Below are 23712 nucleotides of genomic sequence, written 5' to 3'. Positions count from 1 at the left end.
AATCCCATCATTTGATGTTGGTCACTCAGGCTCAGTGCTTCAATGGCTGTTTTTTTTTTTAACTGCTTTAAAATTCAAAACGGTCACTCAGACCAAGAAAAATAGTAGCATTGAGCAGTATCCACCACAACTGACTTCAGAATACAAAATCTAGAACACAAGTTAACTATGTCACCCATTCTCTATTGGGATCTCCGCCATTTGACATCTAATTCACTGAAGTAAAAAACAATACCAAAAGACTATGGCTCACTAAGTTTGCAGATGACTTCAAGCTTGGAGTAATCACTGAAACCCCAAATGACAGTCATCTTGTAGGAAGGTTTGTCCCAAAGTAACTGGTGCCAAAACCATAGACTGAAACCAAGTGCCAATAAATATATCACCTTATCCTTTGGGAAGTCATCTATTCCAGAGAACTACCACTGACAATAAGCCCTTAAGAGTTGACCCATTTGTTCCGGATTCGGGAACTTACATAGACGGCAACCTCACTTTCAACCAACATGGGTCCACGGTCACAAGAAAGTACTTCTAAACTGCACAGCTTATAAACAAAAAGATTGCGACTAGATCTAGGGATGTCATTGTCCATCTTTACTCAGACTTCATTAGGCCAATCATGGAGTACGAGTATAACGTCCCCTTTGGCATGTATCTGTCAAGACACACACATCGGGAATACAGAGATTTCTTACTGAACGGATACAAAGCCTAATCAATATGCCCTACAATGACTTACTCAAATCCCCATTAACTATACCATGTATCCTTCAGACTGCTAAAAGGTGACATTTCTGGCATATGCAGCAGCTTCCAACACAGTACTGGTGGATTTACTGCATGTCAGCCAGTCAAATATCAAAAATACTCTGTCAAGGGATCTAAACCTTGCCTTCAACATAAACAGAATGGAAGGTACAGGTACATCTTGCAAGAGGATACCACTGCTCTGGAACACACTCAACATCCACGTGAAACAAGGCTCATCCCTGTCCATATTACAGTGCAAACTGCATCTACGTTCGGGAAACAAAATTTACCCCAGGACTGCCCTCTGTATTACTAATGAGACCAAGGTAACTCAAATGCATTACCCCTTGCATGGCTCCCTTCAAATTATCTATGGTATGATGCTGGTTTAAATGACCATGGGATGAATAAGGCCAATCTAACACCAGATGGGATAGGTCAATCAAACACCAAAAGGGAACTGGCTAGGCTTAAAATGACACACAAAGAAAGCTAGCCTACTACTTGCCTATACACCTAACACAAATCTTAAACTTTAAAACCTCAAAAAGTTTTCCTTATCTTACTAAGAAAGTGCACAATTGTACTTGTACATTCTTTTACTCAAAGACCTATTTTATTCTGCCCAAGTAAAAACAACATTCCAAGAAACAATTAAAACAACCATAGTCCCCATACCAAGTGCCAGCGTTCTTACAATAAAAGGAGATAGAATTTGCCACAGTTCTACATCATCTGTATGAACCACTTAAACTTTTCACCTGGCTTAGTACCCGTTACACTACATGCATCGTCACTGGATGAAGCTTCTAACAAAGAACTTAATAAAAACTGGTTGATCACCAACAACGTTTTAGACTCTCATCAGATTCCAAAATTTTACATTTTTTGCACACTGATTTTTAATTTTGTTTGGAATCAAGAATACAAGTTATCCAGGCACCCTTACTCATGTAAAAAACAAAGGTTTAACATATGGTCAGCTTTAGAGTAAAACATGGGATTACACATTAAAGCCCTCCCATCACAAACCTCTCTCTTAACAGCTCATACCAACTCGGTTGGATATCCCCTGACCAAAACACAATCCGGGATCTTTAAGAAGTCAAGTTGTCACAGTCACCATTACTTACCCCAACTACTACAAAACGTTGTACAGATTGAAAAGTATTTACACACAGAAAATTTCACCTTACATGCAAATACTGGGCATTTACTACAGTTCCTCTAAACTTTAAAAAATGTTGTACATTTCACCAATTTAACAGAAATAATTTTAAATGTTAAACTACCGTATACACATGCCGTGAAACTATTTTGCCTCTGACCCAAGTCCTGGGGGGGTGCCTCGGAGTAGTTCAGAAATTAAATTAAAAAAAAATGAATAAGCAATTTGAATAATCAACAGAAAAAAATATCAGCCACAGCATGCTTCAATAATGTCAATACCAAATCTGGAATTACACATTTTCACAAATTTAGAAAATGAGCAGAGTAATTGGAGTCATGTCGATCTGCAAGAAAAAGGCAGGAGAACATTACCTGCAGTTTTGGATACTGACCAAAACTTTATTCACTCCCTTAAAGCCTGTTTAAGCAACGTCAAAATGATAAATCACCAACACAGCATGACAAAAAAAAAAAGAGAGAAGCACACCTACTTTAAGGTTCCATATCATGTTCTGGCCAGCTGTAGGTCTACCTCTCTACAGATTGGGAAATGTACACTCCCTCTATCTCATGGCCAACACACAAATACTCTGGACCAGATTAAACCCCTGGCGTACCACACCTAGAACTTACCAACATGGGAGAGCATTGCACCCCGCCCCCCCCCGAATCATGTCCTCATTGGTGAGGTCAGATCACATAGCTGTCTCCCACAAAATAAAAATCAATCTGGAAAACTCAACTAAACTAGTAACAGTTATAAAGTATTCTAAAACTGACTACATCCTGTTAAATGACAGTCAAAATTTCCACAAATCCTACTACAGCTGCTTATGCAAAATTGTTCACAGAAACCCTATACAAACACGTAAATGACTGCTACAAGGGTGCTGTACCTACCAGAAGAAAACCCAGCTGTAACACCAAAAAATAAACCCCACTGGAGGAATCCCAACCTTAATAGAACATATAACAAAAGGGAAAAAATGTCATGGTCAAAATCAAAGAGAGCAAACATAAGACTCCCCAAATCAACAAGAAACTAAGAGGTCTATTAAGGTCCAACAAGATGAATTATGGAGGTCAGGATAGCCACTCAAGCCTAGGGCATTCATAAAACCTTATTTGGCTGTGTCACAGACATTAAAGATAGCTCACAATACTGTGCAGAACTGGTGGTAAATGGCACAACCTTCACTGATCAGGGTGACACAGCAAATCTTCTAGCTGGTAAATTTAGCTTTGACTTCACCCCTACCACTTTTGAAACCCCCTCTTGCATATCCCCCACCCCCAACTATCAACAGGGAGCAGGCCCCGGCAGTGCATGCACCCATAAAAAAAAAATCTACTGCCAATCATTAGCAGACCGGAGTTCCACTGTGGCGACCCCTAACCAGGAAAAGCCGAAAGAAAAACAACAGAGTGAATGGAGGGCCGCAAGTCATCCTTCTAATTTAAATGCTTTCTGCACTTGTTTTTTTTAGTCATTTGTCAATTTAATTACATAACAGTATTTGCTGTAATATTGATACAAGTGTGCTAGCATGCACTGCATTTGAATTGTATTTACTGCTGTTTTAGCTGCTTTTCTGTTAAAAAAAAAAAAAAAAAAAAAAAAAAAAAAAATCCTACTTGTTTCCTGACTTTCCTGTAACTTCTCTAGTCCAGATACAGACTTGCTGTAAACAGGACTGTTTGTAAGCTCCTGAGCCCCCCAAGCCTTTCTGTGTTGGAGGGAAGCCTTCTAGCTTATCAGTGGGAGTGGTAAGCACTAGGTGGCCTATCTACCACAGGAGGAGAGGTTTCTGGCCCAGAAATTATAGTTTATTGGCCGTTTGGGAAGCTCTTCCATCTCTTTCAACCTTCTGATTTAAAAGCCTGTGTTTGCACTTGTTTCCTGCCTTTCCCGTTACTAGTCTAGTCCAGGTACAGATTTATTGTATCCAGGACTCTCTGTAAGCTTCTGAGCCCCCCAAGCCTTTCTGTGTTGGAGGGAAGCCTTCTAGCTTATCAGTGGGAGTGGCAAGCATTAGGTAGCCTATCTACCACAAGAGAAGTGGTTCCTGGCCCAGAAATTGTAGCTACTGGCCGTCTGAGCAGTTTTTTCCCCATCTCTTAACTTTCTAGTTTAAAAGCCGCACTTGCGCTCGTTTCCCACCTTTCCTGTAACTAGCCTAGTCCAGATACAGAGTTGCTGTATCCAGGACTGTTGGTAAGCTTCTGAGCCCCGCAAGCCTTTCTGTGTTGGAGGGAAGCCTTCCATCTTATCAGTGGGAGTGGTAAGCACTAGGTAGCCTATCTACCACAAGAGGAGTGGTTCTGGCCCAGAAATTGTAGTTTATTGGCTGTTTGGGCAGTTTATTAATCTCTCTCATCTTTCTGGTTTTAAAGCCCATGTTTGCACCTGATCCTCACCTTTCCCGTAACTAGTCTAGTGCAGGTAAAGATTTGCTGTATCCAGGACTGTTTGTAAGCTTCTGAGCCCCCCAAGCCTTTGTGTTTGAGTGGAGCCTTCTAGCTTATCAGTGGGAGTGAAGTACTAGGAAGCCCGTCTACCACAAGAGGGAGTAGTTCTTGGCCCAGGAATTTTAGTTTACTGATCATTCGGGAAGTTGTCCATCTCTTTCAACTTTCTGGTTTAAAAAGACCACATCTGCGCTGGTTTCCCATCTTTTCTGTAACTAACCTACTGGAAAGCACTCTAAAGCCTTAAACTGATACAAGCCGCTTAAAAGAGAGAGACTTGAGTGTCAGTTTTCTGTATTTTCTTGCTGTACTTAACTGTTTTCTGCCTAAACGCGGATTTTCCAGCACTTATTGTGAATTAAAAGCTTGTTTTTTTTTTTTTTCCACATTGTACTTATTTGACTGCCTGCACTTTTACAAAGTTGTTTTTTGTTTAAATAAATTGTTTAACTGTTGTAGGCTACACACTAAAGTGCAATAGCCTTTTCGGATTGCTTGTAGTCGTTTAAAGTTGTTTTAAGTGTACTTTTTACTGTTTTTTGTCTTATCTTTTCAAAAAAACCCAAAAAAAGTCTTGTTTCCCGCCTTCCTAAGCTAGTATAGTCCGGTTTTCAGGCTAGTACTGAATTCAGGGCTGTGTTACAGGTTTCTGAGTTGCCCATACCTTACTTGGATAGAGGGAAGTTTCTCTGTTCACCTGTGAGAGGGGAACTTTGAGCAGCCATCTGTCCTTGGAGGAGTGTTCCAGCCCAGAAGTTAGTAGTTTAAAAAACGCATTTGTACGGTTTTGTGCGCTGGGCAGCACCAGTTAGCTAGGGCTAAATTATTCCTGGCTCCACTAAGTCTCCTCTTCAGTTTTTCACTTGAAACTAGTCTAACTTTCAACCTAAGCACCCAAAAAGCATCCTACAGTCCAGCACTTGCTCAAACCTAATGGCAAGCACCAATATACCCCGACACTTGATTACCCAGCAGGGCAAGGCTCTTTTTCCACCCCTCATCAACCAAGCGACTAAGCAGCTCACCCTACTATTCAGGCATGACCAAAGGGCAACTTCAGGTGTACTCTCCAGTCCAGCTTGTGAACCTGGGTATCCTGAGACAATGTTACAACTGCCTCATGTACACAGACAGCCCTCTCCTCCTACCACAAAAACACTAACATATGCGAGAGATGCAATTATATAGCCAAACTGGAGGCTAAGGTCTCTCCACCCAAGACAGGAACAGACAGTCACGAGGAGAAGGTTAACACTTGCACCACACCCCCAGCTTCACATAGACCTACTATACCAGCACTGGCAAAAAATACACATATATAGACAAAATCATACTCTGAGGCTCTAAATAAAAACCTGCAAAAGCATCAGAGAGCTCCAAAGCAGACACCCAAAAAACCTGCTCCTCCCGTCACAAACCAGACAACACATAAAACACAAAATCAATGTGCCGCACAATCACAGCCCTTAAGGCGAAATAACATACCCAACACACTCGTAATAGGGGACTCTCTAGTCAGGCACACCGATGCCCCACTCACTAGCCTGGACAAGGAGAAGATTACCGTTAGCTGCCTGTCGGGAGCCAGAATCCACCACATAACACAAGCACTCAGGTCACTCCAGAACAAGTACAAATATGACTCTGTCATTGTTCATGTTGGTGTGAATGACCCGAGACGTATCTCCCTGGACTACATGAAAATAGACATGGAAGAGCTCTCTGATCTTGTAGCCCAGGCGGGTATGACCCTGACCCCGAGTAGCATCCTGCCCTCACCAAGAATGATACCTCAGTATAAAGAAAAAATGATCTACTTCAACAATTGGTTAAGCTTCTGGTGTCATTCAAAGGGGATCCAGTGTCTGTCAGCCTGGGATGACATGCTCGACAAGCCACTTTGCTTCGCAAGAGACTGCTTGCACCTGTCACCCCTTGGCTTTCGAATACTGGCCAAAGCTATTGCTGCCCCCATAATGCCTTTTTTAGGCAAGGTTCAAAATTCAAACCCACCTCCGTAAACTGCACAAGTAAAAAAATGAGGGTTATGCTACTCTCAAAATGCATGTGCTCAAAGCACGCCTAAGTATGGAGAACGTCGACATCTGTGCAGTAATTGAAACCTGGTTCAAGGCTCCAGAGAGCACTCCAGCACTACTGGGCTACAACTCATACCACACATTTCTGCCACAGAACACTAACCGAAACACAAAAGGAGGGGGTGTATCCATATTCATCAAGGATACCCACACCTCCAGGTTAGCGGTGCAGCATGATACCTCTGAGATTATCCATGTGCAACTAACAATTGGGCAAATCTGCAATGCAAATTGTGGCCAGCTACAGATCACCCTCCATGACCCAGGACCACCACTCCGCCTTTCTGGAGACACTAGAAAACATGAAGGTCCTACCGAACACCCTGATATTGGGCGATTTCAATTATCCTACCATTAACTGGGAAAACTACTTGAGTACAAACCCCCAGGCTCAACGATTCCTGGAATTTATCAACTCAAAAGCCCTGGATCAGCTGGTAAACTCCCCTACCAGAGGCCACAACATATTGGACCCGGTCATCACCAACATGGGCGACAGGTGTTCCACACCAGAGGTCAACCAGTCACTCGTTAGATCAGACCATAAACTAATCACTCTGGATGTCCACACCCAACAACCACCCCCAACCAAGGAAACCACAGTGAAAAACTTTTCGAAAGCAAACTTCACCTTACTTAAGGCAGAGGTGGTAAAGCAAACTTCACCTTACTTAAGGCAGAGGTGTTAAGTTCCACAGCCCCCACGCTAAAGGATAACACTGCCCAAGATGCAGAATCCTTTACAATTGCACTGTATGAGCACCTACAAGGATGCATGGATCGTGCCATCCCTAGCAAAACCAAGACTCACTCCCCTAACAGAAGGAAACCAGTCTGGTGGACCCCTGCCATAAACAGGTTATAAAACAAAAGGAGGAAACTAGTTAAGAAAAAAAAGCAAACCCCAAGAAGGAAAGACATCCCTGATCAGTATCAGCAAGAAACTAAAGGTCCCTCGTAAAATCACCCAAGGCTAACTTCGAAAGAAAAATAGCCAAGGATTCGAAAGATGACCATAAAGCCTTCTTTAGCTATGTAAAGAATCCAAGTGGCAACTCGTAGATAAGCTCTGAGCTAGTGCAAAATAGCACAAAATATACTGAACCTACTGATATTACCAACATCGTGGCAGATAGATTCAGTGCAAACTTCACTTCCCTCTCATCTTCAAAAGGGCCCACAACAATATCGGAAAAGTGCAGTGTCCCTGAAATCACAGACGCACAGGTGAAAACAGCCCTTTCAAAAGCCAAAAACACAGCATCAATGGGGCCAGATGGTGACCCAGGCTGCGCCTTGCACGAACTACAGAACTAACTAACCCCCCACCTAAACATGCTGTTCAACCTCAGCCTCTCCACAGGCTACGTGCCTACAGAATGGCGCACAGCAACGGTTATTCTGCTCCACAAAGGAGGGGCCCCAACTGACCCTGGTAACTATCACCCCATAAGCCTGACTAGCCTGGTCTGCAAGGCTATGGAGTGCATCATCATGGAACTCACTAACAAAGACATTGTGAACCTCCAAACACTTGACCCGACCCAGTTCAGCTTTGTTAAGGGCAGATCATGCCTACTAAACCTGACTGACTTTGAGACCGTCACCAAGGCCATAGACGAGGGAAAGGTGGTTCACACAGCCTACCTTGATCTCGCCAAGGCGTTAGACACCATTCCTCATTCGGGTATTATAGAAAAACTCACCAGCCTGAACATAAACCCTTATATCACAAGAAGGGTAATCAGTCAGTAGTATCCCGCAAGACTCGGTCCTGGGACCCCTACTGTTCGGCATATACTTCTCAGAAGTACAGGCAAACACAGGAGGACTATGGCTAACCAAGTTCGCTGAGGACTGCAAACTGGGAGCCATAATTGACACGGACATCCTTCAAAAAAGGCCTTACTGAGACAAACACCTGGTGTCAAAGTCATGGCCTTAAGCTAAATATCAAAAAATGCATAGTCATCCTATTTGGGAAAAACAAAACGCCCACGAATTACATCATAGGCGGCAGCCCCCTTAACACAGAAGAGGTAATAAGAGATCTGGGGACCCAGGTAGATAGTAATCTGTTTACTATCAAAATTTCGAACCGTACTATCGAACACGGAAGTTCGAAAACGGTAATATCGATATAAAAAAAAACAATCTAGGAACGGGTTTTAACATGGGTCGAGGTAGGGGAAATGTTTGTAGTTCGGAATAATACTGAACACCTACCTCGACCCATGTTAAAACCAGTTCCTAGATTGTTTTTTGACATAGATATTACAGTTTTCAAACGTCCGTGTTCGATAGTACAGTCGACACAGTACGGTTCGAAATTTTGATAGTAAACCTTGTAATCTCTCCTTTGACAATCATATTGCCAAAGTAGTTAGGAAATTCTTCTATGTGGCCCATCTAATTACGAAAGGGTTCACATCTAGAAATAAAGAGGTTATAGTGCCCCTCCACTCGTCACTCATTCGACCTATCATAGGAGTACAATCCCCCATTTGGAATGCACCTCACAAGACACTTCCAACAGCTGGAAAGACCACAAAAGCACCTCACCAAGAGGATTACTGGCCTCAAACATATGTCCTATGCAGCCCGACTGAAAAAACTCTGGCTGTACTCAGTGGCACATCGCTTACTCAGAGGTGATCTCTGCCCGACTTACAAAGCCATGTCCAACTCAGAATTGATGGACATGCTCCACCTAAGAAATCCAAGTCACTGCGAGCCACGTGCTCTAGTGAGCTAAACCTCACCCCAACAATAAATAGAACATGCTGGAGGGTAGATTCCGGTCACAGAGACTCCCCATGCTTTGCAACAAAATTCCTAACTACATTAGGCAGAGCCCCTTATTAACACTCTTCAAGAGAAACATTGACGAGTGGATGGGTAACAGAAAATACACCCCCTGGAATCACTTCATTGGCTCTACTTGACAGAAGCTCAGTTAATTAACCGATGAGGCGGCAACAGCCGACACACACTGGCTAGGCTTACAAATGCCCTCGGGCAGACAGCCTTGTACCTACCTACCTACCTATGAACAACAGAACCATCAAGAGACACCAGGAACTACAGACATCATTCTGACAAGTCTAATATGCAATGCCATGGAACAAACCATCATACAAATGATCAACAAGAATATTAGCAACCCACAGACACTGGTCCCATAACAGGTTGGCTTTGACAAGGGAAGGTCTTGCCTACTCAACCTGGTAGACTTCTTTGAGAGGATCACTAAGGCTATGGATGAAACAAAAAACAGTACACACCGCCTAACTTAACCTGGCCAAGATGTCCGATACAAAACCCCACTCCGGTATTGCTGACAAACTCTCAGAACTAGGCATAAATCCCTACATAACTCACTGGATTGCTACATGGCTCACAGACAGTACTCAAGAAGTCAGGATTAGTCAGACCACTTCCACCAAAAGACCAGTCACCAGTGGAGTACCCCTCCAACATCAAGGCTAATGGCTCAATAAGTTCACAGACAACCTTAAACTGGGAGCTAGATTCCCCCACAACACAAAATCCTACAAGAGGGTCTGACACAAACAAATACCTGATGCCAAAGCCACAGATTAAAACTCAAATGCAAAGAAATGCATTACAGTGCTTTGTGGGAAGTCAGCTAACCAAGCCAATTACTCCACTGTAAGAGATGACCTGGTAGGTGAGGATTTGGGAACACACACAGATAGTAATTTGACCTTTGACCAACATGCAGAATAATTCTTATTGTCTTGGCTACATCACCCAACTCATAAGCAAGCAAAGATATGGCATCTAGGTCCAAAGAAGTTATAGTACCTAACAAGGCAACAGCAACACTTGGAATGTCCTCAAAGGTTTATCACCAGGAGATTCAGAGTGTGAATACCCTGTCCTACACTGATCACCTTAAACTCCTGTCTCTTTACTCGGTCTCCTACAAATTACTGATAGGCGATTTTTTTCCCCTGGCATATAAGACATCCTCAGACCCACCTCTAATGGACCTCCATGTACATTAACAGCACCAGAAACACTAGACCCAAGGACCTGAAAACTTTGCCTGTGACATCAATAAAACATGCTGGGGAGACAGATAGTCTCAGTGGCTCCCCATATTATGAATAGATCCACAATAATGGAACTGCACACATTTGCCAACCTCAGATCTAAAAACACAGCAAAAGTCATAAACCATGAAAAGAAGTCCAAGATGATATCTTTGCTTAGATTAGCAGAAGCAATTCAGAATCAAGCTGGCATGAAAATTAAGCCAGAAGTAGACAAAAAAGCAGAGAGCAACCGAATCTCCCAAAAACAAAATAAAGAATATAAGGAAGATCAGATGAAAAGGAAAAATTATAGTGGCAAGTATAGAGAACTTCTAAAACAACCTCATATTAATATAATACAAAGACAAAAAAAAAAAAAATCAGACTTAAAATCACAAAAAGCAAAGCAGAGCCAAAAAGACCAAAACAAAAAAGTTGCCAATAAAATCCAATCCACTTTAATATATCACCAGTGTATATGGAAACCTATATATTCGAATATGTTGTCACATTTTTCAAGTTGTCATCCCTTCAAGCAGGACAGCAGTGGTAAAGGGGCAACTTGTAAGGGCTGCTCATATGAGCAGCTTAAATGAGGACTTTTTAAGGAATGTGAAACTCTAGCGAACCCCCCCCCCCCCGTTATGGTGCATGAACTTATTGACAAGGTCAGTTTCAAGAGAGACAGAGTATTATAAACCAATACTGTCAATAGAGAAGGATGCTGAAAAACTGACACTGAAAATTACACAAGTGCATTAGTCACCGCATTTAGTAAGGATAGTTAAAAAATTAAATGGATTATGCAAAAAAATTGGAATGTTTTCAGTGAAAACACCAATATGTTGCATATTTTGGGGAATGAACCCACTATTATTTACAAGAAAGGGTTGAATATTAAAAACACGTTGGAAAGAAAGGTAGTTAGGAGAGTTATATATTGAAGTATGCTAAACGCAGGAGATGTAGCATTTGTAGATTCATCCTGGAGGGTGACCGTATTAATTTAAGAGGGAGGGTTATTCAAGTTGTACTTGTGACACTATGGGAGTGATTTATGGGGCTCAATGTCAAAACTGTCAGAAGTTTTATGTAGGAAAAACTGAACATAAATTACGTACTCGCATTTATGAACATATCTATGATAAAGAACAAAGAGACAAATATTCTTTAGACATCTTGAGGAATACCCCAACATTTTGGAAAAAATGAAAAAAAAAAAGACAAAATGGGGGGGTTCCTTGGTGTTGGTTGGAGACACAGGAATTAATATGGCAACTACGGCTTGAAGCCTACAGGATACCCAGGTTTGAATGAGACAGTTAGTATAGACCCTATATTAAAATTAAAAGCACCGGCGAGATAACAAACAAAAGCATTTTTAAACTCGTTCAGGTTTATGAAATGGACACAGGATTGTATTATCTGGATAAGTAGTACAATTTATTGCATTAGAAAACTATATTGTTTAATCACATACAACAAAATGACAAAGAAACAGAGCTGGAGAGGAATTACAGCAGCCAGAAGTAGAGCAATTTGGAGGAAGTAAGGAAAAGAGAAGTAAACAGATAGAAGTTAGAAAGTTAAGGGAGACTGACATTTAAGAAAGTTAGGAGAAGACAGTTCAAGCAGTGATCTTACAGTGACATGTCCAATTATTAAAAAGATAAAATTCTTTGAGAGCTTTTTTAAAATTTGTCTGCATGTGCATTATGATAGTCAAGGGAAGCTTATTCCAATATAGGGCAGGAGTAACTATAGATTTTGGCAAATTGAACTTTTAGGTTTATAGATTCATAGATTGGTACTAGGCTAACTGCCCTTGCGAGCCTTTTTAAGCCTAGACAATTATCCCCTGTGAGATTCAAACCCTGTATCTTGTGTTTGTAAGGCAAACACCTTAACCATTAGGCCATCCTCCCAACCCTATATAAACAAACTCTCTTCAGCACTATTTATTGACTTGTCTAAAGCTTTTGTCATGGTAAATCACCAAATTCTCATCAAAATACGGAAATCCCTGTCACTAGATACATCCTCTATAAAGTGGTTCCAGTCCTACCTTGATAAAAGACAACATGCTGTTCTATGGCACAAGTCTCTCTCTACTCACCTGCCCATCAACCTGGGTGTCCCTCAAGGGTCCACTCTTGGACCTCTACTTTTTTCCATATTCATTAATGACCTTCACCTTGCCATCCCCCAAACTGCATGCATACAATATGCGAATGACTCTACACTGATATGCTCAGCCCCCTCTTCTTCCGAACTTCTCTCTCTTACCCAACAAGTATTCAACACAGCTGAGCAATGGTTCACACATAGATGCCTTCTCCTAAACCCCAAAAAGACTAAACTCCTCCTTTTCTCTCCTACTAAGAAGTCCACCCTCTGGATTTCTCAGATAACTCTACCAATAAAACTATTATATCCCCTGAACCAACCACCAAACTATTAGGTGTCACCATTGACAACAATCTGAACACTTTGATATACATATTAACAATATAAAAACTGTCGACAAAAAGCTAGGCTCTCTCTATAGGATAAAATCCTTCCTCCTACCTTCAGCTAGAAGCACAATAGCACACACTCATCTAATCTCTTCTTTATGCCTCACCTATTTTTTACTAACCTATCTAAAAATAATCTAAGCAAAATGGATATGTCCTGCAATAACATTGCCAGATTTGCAACAGGCAACCCATTTAGAACCCATCACTGCATTAATTTTAAGTAGCTGGGATGGCTTGAACTACAAAATCTGATTAAATTCCATCAACTAACTATAGCCTACAACACTCTTTACAAACCTTCCAAAACTCATATTCTTTCCACACTCATCACTCCCTATAAAAACCTGGAATCTTAAGGTCTTCTCAGAAACTTCTAGTATATACCACTAAACCAAACAAGGCAGGAGACTCTCTCTTTTCTAATATTGTGGGAAAAGCCTGGAATCTCCTCCCAAACGAACTCTCCACACTTCCCTCACTATCCCGTTTCAAAAACAAATTGAAAGTATTCCTCAAAACACACTGGTTATGCCCCTGTTCTAAACCTGACTGGTCTACGAGTCTCTTAATACTTTGCTCTTCCTACCCAGTCTACTCATTAACTGCAACTCCTTCCTATTAACTGTTATACTATTTATCTCTAGAATATCTTGATTGTACTAGCATCCTATATTATGCCTATATTCTAAACTATAAATGTTACTGTGATAACCTGTAATAGGTACTGTAAATAGAATTTATTGTTTGTCTCATGTTTCCTTACTTGTTATTGTATTCATTTCATTGTCCCACTTAGGAGCTTATCTCCCCGGGCCTCTACTGAAAATGGGCATGTACCCAGTTAGACTAGCCCGGTCAACAAATGTAACATAAAATAAAATAAAAAAATATATATATCTATATCTATATCTACATATACACACACACACACACACACACACACAATTGTTGTTAATCTGCACTCCTGAGGTTTCTAGCTGTGAAGCAGAGCGAGATAAAAAGAGATGCTAGTGCAGAAAGGGAACTTTTAAAGGATGGAATGAATAATATGAAGTTGAGAGTATAGAGATTTGAGAGAGAGCTCTAACCAATTTAATATCTTAGTAATGTTCTCCAACAAATAAACAATAAATCAATATTACCATAGAGATCCAATAAGTGCTCGAACACCCCTGGTAGTGTCTCTTCGGGTTTCGTTGTATGGCCAAGCTTTTAGTATCAAAATTTCCCTTTACGCTGAACAATGTTACCACTTGCAGCAAAAGGCTCTGCGACTATAAACTGTGTAATTCTTGTTGTACCTCTAAACAGTATGCCAGTCCAAAATATTATAAAACTAATTTATTGAAACGTAGTGTGTATAAAACAAATACGTTAAAATTGAAGTCCCAATCACTTTTCCTGCACACTCGCTCGTTATACATTAATCCAAATGCGTTGGTGTACAAAATGCGAAACATTGTTCAGCGTAAAGGGAAATTTTGCCACTAAAAGCTTGGCCATACAACGAAACCCGAAGAGACACTACCAGGGGTGTTCGAGCAATTTAATATCTTGAGAGACTGACAGTGATGAGAGTAAGAGGTACGATTAGCATCAAACCTAGCTACTCTGTTACAGGGGGCTTCAAGTTTAGCATGAAGACCTTATCTTGAGAGACTGACAGTGATGAGAGTAAGAGGTACGATTAGCATCAAACCTAGCTACTCTGTTACAGGGGGCTTCAAGTTTAGTATGAAGACCAGTGTGCAAGTTAGTTAGGATTTGTGAACTGTAGAGGAGACTAGGAAGAGAAAGGCAGAAGCAAGAAGTACGAGCATCATTTGTTAGGAACTTTTTATTTCTGTAGACTAAACCAAGGTTTTGGCAAGTTTTTTTTACAGAGCAATTAAGAGGAAGATCAAATTTACGCTGATAGTCAACAATTGTCCCAAGAAGCTTTGTATGCGCTACAACTTTTATGACTGTCGTTTAGAGATGTTATGGTGAATGAAGGTTTGAAGTTTGAGAGTGATTTGAAGAGAAACAGGAGTTTGGTCTTTATTTGGATTGAAAATAAAATTATATTGTCGGTTGGATTAAGACTGGATTAACAGATGCCATCTGGATTAATAACTGGATTAAGAATAAATTATTATAGAGAATGAAGTTTACATCATATGGGATTACCCATTACCAACAGTTTTAAACTGCAATAAAATACCAGGATTTGCATGCAGAAATGAACACAACACATAAAAAAGACACCCAAGCAGTACCAGTAGTAGTAGGAGCAGCAAGACTACTAAAACAGTCCCCAATTATACTTAAACCTTCTACCAATACATGTAACAGCAGAAATTGCAGGAGGAGGCAACTCTGAGCACATTGCATGTGCCGAGAACAACCTTCTTAGCTAACAAGGACTGAAACAATATTAATTTCATTAACTCTAATCGTACACTGACTTAGGAATGGGGTCCATTCTCCATCAGTGTAAGAAACCCCCAAAAACTTGCAGAAATTAAACAAGTTTTGCAATCTTGCTCCTTTCCCTGTATGATGCTTTTATGGTGAGCCTACATAATCCCGCACTAGCTACCACCTTCCACAACTCCCATGTAATCTCCTCCAGTATTTGGGATACTACTCAAACACACGCCCTTTGAGCTACAGGTGGACTCATGCCTAAAATATGGATAATTCTGGGGATGAAAACTCCTCAAAATAAAGCTGTTGAATCAGGAATTTAACTTAAACTGGAATTAATAACTGAAAAAAAAAAAAGTTAGAAGTAAAAAGGCTGCTTGGAGGGGTTTCAAGAATATGGCTATTCCCAATAATGTTGTGATCACATAACTTACAAGGGGACTGAATGCAATTAGAAGCTTTGTTTACCTAGCTTGTAAATAAAAATGGGAATGAACAAACATGCATATGTAAATTTAAATATGTGCTTTTTACACTTTAGCTATATAAAGAGCAAGAGACTTAAACCTCAACACAGATATAAATAGGACGTGCTGGAGGGACAGATTCATCACCCAGAGACTCCCTATGCTGTGGAACAGAATCCTGGTCCATGTGAGACAGAGCACCTCGCTGGCTCTGTTCAAGAGGAATCTTGACCAGGGGATGGGAGATCGTAGGTTTACCCCGGGGATCATCTCTGTATCACTGCTGGACAGAGGCACGGCAAACTAATGGGTATAGTATTCTTCAACCTAAGGGGTGGTGAAAGCCACACAACTCTGGCTAGGCTTATAAATGCCCTAGGGCAGATAGCCTAGTATGAACCTATGAACCTATAAATGAAAGCATTCAAAGGGGGCATGAAGTGTCACAAACATGTCAAGAGCAAGCTGGTGTCACTCAGCATTACTATTTACAGGATACAGATTTCAAAGATTTGTCAGTGTACCGCAGTGAAGAGGTGTAGAAAAGGTGATAGCGCAGCCATCGGAGTGACTGGCAATAGATACCAAGGGCTGAAAAAAAGTCAGTTGACTATAATAATGAAGGATAAAAGTCATTAAGGTAAGTGCAACAATTAACTTCAGAAATTAGAACAAAGGTCAAAAGTTGCATTAGCGATATTAAGACAAATTTTTGATATCTGGATGTAAAATAAGGAAACTGTGGAATGCAGCAACCAAGAGATTTATAAATTATACAATGCATGACTAGGTTGTTATGAAAAGTAACAAAATCCACACCAAATAAGAAAAACTGCACAAAACAGCGTTTTTTAACCTACCCTCAGTGGACTGGTAAACTTGTACAACTGACATCCAAGGGAAGAAACTGGTTAAGGTGACACTAAAACAGAGTCTAGGGCAGTACAGTTACTGAGACTTCCTACTAGAAATAACCTTGGTCTGGCACCAACGAATTCAATGACAATGATTGCAGGTGAAAGAATCATCTCAAAGTACTGACCGTGAACTCTACCTCTTCTAATGCAGAAAATACAAAGAAGGCCATCTCCAATGTCTTTGAACTTAGTGAGGGTTACATTAAGAAAACTAAATAAATAAAAAAGGATGACAAGTTACCCTGATTTAATAAAGGGAAGTGTTCCAACAATGACAAACTGGATCTACAGCTTACAAAACCAAATTTGAACAAAGCAGAAGACATTTATGGGACTGTCATCCATACAAGGAACCAACTAAACAAACCGTTTTCTAGCCAACATCTACAATATCCAAAACAACAGAGGTCTTAGTAACAAATAAGGAAGACTGTAGAGGCAAATAGGAAAAATTGTGACCCACCACTGGCCTTATATTTGATGTTCTACATTAGGGAGGGACTACAAGCCTCTAAAATACAACTCCCTTTGAAGTATTGTACGGCTGACACCAAAAGGGACATTGGATAGAGCAAAGGAAACCTAGGAACAAAAGTGAAGCTTCATTTAAAAACTGTACTTCAACAGCATAAGCTAGTTAGTTAACAAGGAGCTCCATGCAGGTAACCGGGTTCTTGTCCTCACTGTGAAAAAAATGTTCCTTCCCAAATGACAAGAAACTTATGAAGTCAGTTAGAACTCAAACAAACTATTAAGGTAAGACTGACTGGGAACAGCCGTCTTGAACAGACCAAACATACATATTTCAAACCTGTAAAGAATTCCAAATTTACATGGTTAGTGCAGGGTTGGAGGGTCATCCACTGGGAAGAGGAGACAGTCGCTGTTCATTCCTCAAGGTGCAGTGATTACATCTTCATCAAGTGCCAGAATTAGAAGGTCCAGGAATTCCTCTCAAGGATGACAGGCATTACTCTCAGAGTCACCTGGCTGCACCTTGTTTATTGCATGCCACAGAAATCATTCATAGGTAGTTGCTAGGCATGCAGTCCAAAAGACTATTGGGAAAACCTAACCCAATTTGCAAATTATCACAAAAGCACTGCCCGGTTAAGTGACTTGCTCACAATCTCATGATAGGGAAACAAAGGCTGAAAGAATCCAACGAGCACTTTAACAGCTCACAGACTTAATCCTCTGCACCAAGATATTCCAGAGGGAGATGCTAGACTGCAGTAGTATAGGCTACCACAATCCCATAAACATGCCATACGAGAAGAAATAAAGTGTTTAAAAATTTAGCATAACAGAGGGTCTACCACTCCATGGTGTTGGTACCAAAGCCAAGCACCACCATCTGACTTTACAAGGACTTTTATATACTGAACAGCCTGTACCTACTTCTCTGCTAAGTTAGAGAATGCTGCATGCCTTCTTTTGCAGACAAAACTTCCATATTAAGGTTTTCTTTTACCAATGATTTGGTCAATGGGCATTGTAGTTTGTCTATGGCAGGCAAGCCAGACTCAAGGTGGGCATAGTTCTATTAACATGAACTACAAAGAGTTCATGGATTTGATTTCAGTGATGCAGACTTCCTGCACATTGGATCATAGCCTTAAAGAAAAAAAAAAAAAAAAAAAAAACAACTATCAAGATCTTGTTTCAATTCACCTGGATGAATTCTTATTCACTTTCCTATCTGAACTACAAGAGACACTGCTTTCTCTAATCCTCAGGAAGGCATTGTTAAATTCCTATTTTCTGAAGGATTAAATCAGCAAAGCTTGAATCATGTTTACTAAGAAGGTTGTAGAGATGGTGGTTTATGCTTAGCTGTCCTCGCACTCAACATATAACTTCCGGGATCCTTGTCAGTGCAGATCAGGATTAAAGCATGGAGACTACCTCAAAGTTTTTAATGCCCTCCTGATAGCAAGAGAATAACATCAATAGGACAATTCAGAACAAGCTAATCTCTTAGCAACCTCTGATATTCAATCAAGTATGCAAAACTGTGTTGTGTGTTGCCATGCACTGTCACAACTGGTTTGCGTCTTACTTTCGACATAACTAATCTGTGATAGCTGATGTGAACTCTCCAAACCTTCTACCCAATGGAACTCAGTGTGCCTCAGTTCTTGATTCTCCACTGATCACTGTGTATACTATGCTCAGGAAGTCGTAGGCTAGTACTACTCAGCTGTGCCTCCCCTTCCCTCTGGGATCTGTGATGGATTTTCCAAATTTAAAGAACTGTATAGATTAGCTTTATTCTCATCTTCTGTGTCTTACACTGCCTGGGTTCTGTTTATTTGAATAAGCTGATGTATCCTTATGTCTCCTGCCTGGCACCTCAGATTACCAGGTAAAGGGTTGCCAGCTGTTTCAAGAACCTGACATCAAACTTTCAGCAGTCGCTTCTTAATTACCTTTTGGCCGTCCTCAGGAGTCCACTACCTTTCCCAATTAGAACATGCAAAATAGTGTTTTTATTAAAGAAGTCACTTTACCATAGTCTTAGAACAGTCTAGGGCAATCCGGGAAGAGAAACCACCCATTCAAAATTTTAAATTACAAATTCTTGTTAGTAATACTGTTATTTTCATAGTTAGTGTAATCCGCGTTCTTGTTTTACGTGCAATATCAATAATCAGGCATTTTAATTTTTCTAAAATAAAATATGCTACCGAATATTAGTTTCAGTACAAAATGTATACCTTTAGTGTATCCGTGTTTTTATCACGATAAATGTATTATTTTTCTTTTACTATTATCAACTTTCACAACAACAATTACTCTCACTGCATTTATCAGTTTTTTGTTTTTACTATGGAATGTATACCTTCACTATATTGACTAATTTTTACTATAAAATGCATGCATTACACTGGGAAAACTAGTTCAAGTCCACCACTGCAAATCAACAGAGTGAAAAAGGTTTATCCCAAGCAAAAAGTACTTAGATTTGAAAAGTGGGTTTTCATGGACACCTGTTGACAGTTCCAACACCTACATAAAAACCAACATTCGCTGTACTAACGCAGTAAAACAATGGTACTAAAAAGATGTGAACATCCCAATCGCATATTGATTACAGACATTTAAACGACTGCAAACATTCAATAGTGCTAGGTACCACTTCACATTTTTGTAGCCTCACACTACAGGATCTTAAATTTATCAATATTTATCTTGTAACAAGTCACAAACTTTAAATTCTACTCTAAATAAACTCTGGCTCTACTTATCACATCTATCCTACAGCTTACCAATTCACATCACAGGGGCTGTAGGGGTCTCAAAATTGAATTCCAACACACAATATCACCCAAACTAACTAAGAAGGTCAATACCACTGGGAACCATGGGCTTTTCCTGCACTAATCATCTAAGGAAACCATGAATCAATAAATGCACGAGGTACAATTAAAAATAATATACAACACAAAAACAGAATACACAAAACTATAAAATAATTTCAACACAGAATTAAGAGACCTTTATAGTCAGTACCATAAATTGCAAAGCATCCCTACTGTTTAATTTTGAGAACTAAAATACACGGGAGGAACAAGCACTAAATGTTTACCCCTGGCAATCATCTCAACCAAAAATTCATATGCAGCTCTAGGCAGACTTTTACAGCTGTGCATACATTGCTTTTACAAGTTCCTACTCTCCAACTAGGGCAAGAGTTATCTACCAAATGGCAGGAGAATCTTGAGCCAGCAAGCACATCTGAATAATCTATCTTGCAATAATTTCCACTCCAGACCTTGTTATCAGTCCCAACCACTCAGGCAGGTAAAGTTATAAGCAAGTTTTGGCTAGTCAGTTCTCCCCACAAGAACCCCAAATATTTTTTCTACCATTTTACATACCAGTCTTATTTACAACGGCTCTGTTTCCATTATGCCCATTAAGCCTGAGATCCAAAGGCTTTGCAAAAACACATGCATCTGGTCAAGTTATGCAAGGTTAAAAAAAATGTACAAAAAGCGAGTCATCGGTACATTAAATGCAGAATGCATTTCCAATCCTCTTAACGCAATCCACATCTTATGTCCCAAGACATGCAAATGACACTCAAACCCAATGCATCCCGCCACAGAAGAAAACCTCGTAGTTAGGTAACAAATATTCAGTGCGAGTTCAGTATTCCTCAACCACTTTAGGATGGAGAACAGTCGATAAAATCAGACCGAACATACAAAATCTCAAGAGATGGTACCCATCGCGAAGCTTATTATCATGCTCTTACATGACTAACTCTTCAGCAAAGACAGCCTCAGAACCGCAATGATGCCTGCAAAGTACCCCAGTCCCAGATTCATAAAGAGAAGAGGGCATCCACTCACCCGCCGTCGGTACAGCAACTGCGGTCCCAGCTCCCTCAACCAGCTCCTCGACCTCCTCTTCCAGTTCCACCTCTACTTCTACCGGCGGCGAGATGGCGGCCGCTGCCACGGGCACCGGCAAGGGATTCTTACGAGGCCGCCCCCGACGTCTAGGTATCATCCCTCCGCGGTGCCCACCACCGCGGACCATCCCTCCTCTATGTACAACACGCTCCATCCGGCAAAAAGTCAGACAGAAAACCAGTCAGCCGACAACCGGGACCGCGGGAAGGGCAACCACCGTAGCTCGGGGCCCTTCGCCTGTTCCTACTGGATACCATCAGCGTCCGTCACACAACTCTCTCAACGTGGTTGGTCAAGTAACCCGCTTGTTTAATGGAACAACATGGGTTGTTCCGCCTTTATCTTATTGATTGGGTGGAAAGAGAAGCAGACACTACAACAACAGTGGCTGGCTGAGAGCGGATTGGTGCTTACGTTTGTCAGTTACGAATTGTTCGGCGGGTTCACAAAATTAAATCCCTGTCTGCAGGGTCTCCTGCTTTGTGTCGTATGGTTGTAATTTGTGATTGTGCCACCCCTGTTCCTGTTCCCGCCTTGTCATAAAACTATTGTAACAAAACGAAGGAACTCAGCAATCATTTCCTGGTATCCGTTTCCATTTTGTTTACTTTGGGACTTGTTTGGCTTTACCGAACAGAATAATATTTGTTTATTAAGTTTAATGGTTTACTCGTTGACCTGTTTTTTTATTTTAATAATGTGTATTAAAAATAAACGTATTTGAACGTGTTATTTCTCATAACTGCAAGTGAAGAAGTACAATAGGTTGTAATCCAATAAGAATAAGTGCATGCGGACTGTGCAGCGTGCCTTTAAATGTAATGGGTCTAAACAGGGACACAAATGGTATTTAACCGTTATGGAAACAATGCATATGAAACAAATGGTAAATCGGATAGGAACATCTTTTAAATAAGCATCATTTTAACTGTATTTTGTTTTTTTTTTAATTTACTCTTAATCCGTTTCCAATTTTATGAGTCGTAATAGCCTATGGATATGTTGCTGTATCCGCTAATTCTTGGAGCGGTATGTTTTCTGCAACACTTGTTTATTTTCTCCAAGATCCGTTTCAGTCATGACCTATTAGAACAGACTAAACTGATGGTTTCCCATATCATTACAAACGTGGCTTAATCTATACTTTTGCAGCATAGCATCTTTTTAAATATTTTTATTGATTAAAAAAAAAGTAAGTAACACCGTTTTAACATGTAGAGTAAAAATAAGAAATCTAAACATTTAAATGTTATATTTTTAAACAGTCGTGTTATTAAAATTAATTTTCACAAAAACGTTGATGTATAACTGATTACCTTTATTGTTACACAAGTAAAAAAAAAAAACTTCAGTGTATAACTTATTAAGAGGACCCAAAACTTAGTATAGATATAAACAAAGGGTAGGCTCCCAAATACTTTTTTGGAAATCTAATTCCCGTGTCTTGTCCTTGCAGATGGTATTGGCTATAAACTGTAGTAATAGAAAAATATTTAATGGAGAATTAATATACACATATTTTATGTTAACCGGTACAAGTGCTTTGAGCTTGCAAAATACATGTGAACTGTTCTTTTTAGCAATTTTTTTTAGTAAAGGAAAATGAATTTTAAGGCCATGTAAGGTAGGTAGACTATTTGCATTTTAATGTTTCTTGCTACTTTTCCAGGGGCACAGCTGCTAGCATTGGAGAGGGTTGTTAAGACTTCAGAGTTTCAAAATAAAGCTGATGTAAGTACTTAGCACATGCTACAGAAAAGGATGTAATCCTTATATGCAAACAGTTACAAAAGGACTTGAATATGTGTAGTGGAATGTCTTGAGATGTGTATGGAAACTACTTTACAAAGGTCAGTTTTTGTTATAAAAGGTAAAGATTTTGTCTTATTTGGAGAGGCTGATATAATTATCTACTTCCACTATATACATTCTGTGTTAGTAAGTAAAGTTTGTGCTACTTAACGAGGCATTTCCTCTTCTGAATGTATGCTATTAAAAGAAAGTACAGTTGTGTAAAATCTTACCATAACAGTAGATGTCTTTGCCTTCACTGCTACAGTATTGATTACAAATGGGATTCCCTGCCGTGAAGCCCACCGACTGGCCAGTTTACCAAAGTTTACTGTTGCTTAAAGGTGACGTTCAGGCATGCCATCCTCAGAATTGATTGCCCCAGTAGGAACAGCAGTCCAAGGAGCACCTGCACATACTGGAAGTAAAAGAGATCAGTGGTATGGAGAGAGGGAGTGAATACTGCAGCAGTGAAGGTAAGGATATCTACAGTTTTGGTAAGATTTTACATAACTGTGCTATGTCCTTACATTCACTGCTGCAGTATTCATTGCCAATGGGAGAGTGCCAAAGCTGAAGAAGAAACTTGGGAGGAGGAAGCGGCAGCAGATCCATCTAAGAAGCCATGAAGAA

The 23712-nt window shown here is 40.3% G+C and overlaps 1 protein-coding gene across 1 annotated transcript in view; it reads right to left on the bottom strand.

Moving 5' to 3' along the window:
- The window catches only part of LOC122790578 (myb/SANT-like DNA-binding domain-containing protein 4), a 448227-nt gene extending 426293 nt beyond the window's left edge, over positions 1-21934 (bottom strand). The window contains exon 1 of the mRNA XM_044058104.1: positions 21226-21934. Coding sequence (XP_043914039.1) covers positions 21226-21442 — 217 coding nt within the window. The 5' untranslated portion in view covers positions 21443-21934. The remainder of the gene's footprint in view (positions 1-21225) is intronic.
- Positions 21935-23712: the final 1778 nt, after the last annotated feature.

Source organism: Protopterus annectens, chromosome 16.part0 (genome assembly GCF_019279795.1).
Source record: "Protopterus annectens isolate FY-2018-M chromosome 16.part0, PAN1.0, whole genome shotgun sequence".
Classification (NCBI taxonomy): Eukaryota; Metazoa; Chordata; order Ceratodontiformes; family Protopteridae; genus Protopterus; species Protopterus annectens.
This window is presented reverse-complemented; position numbering and strand designations above follow the sequence as displayed.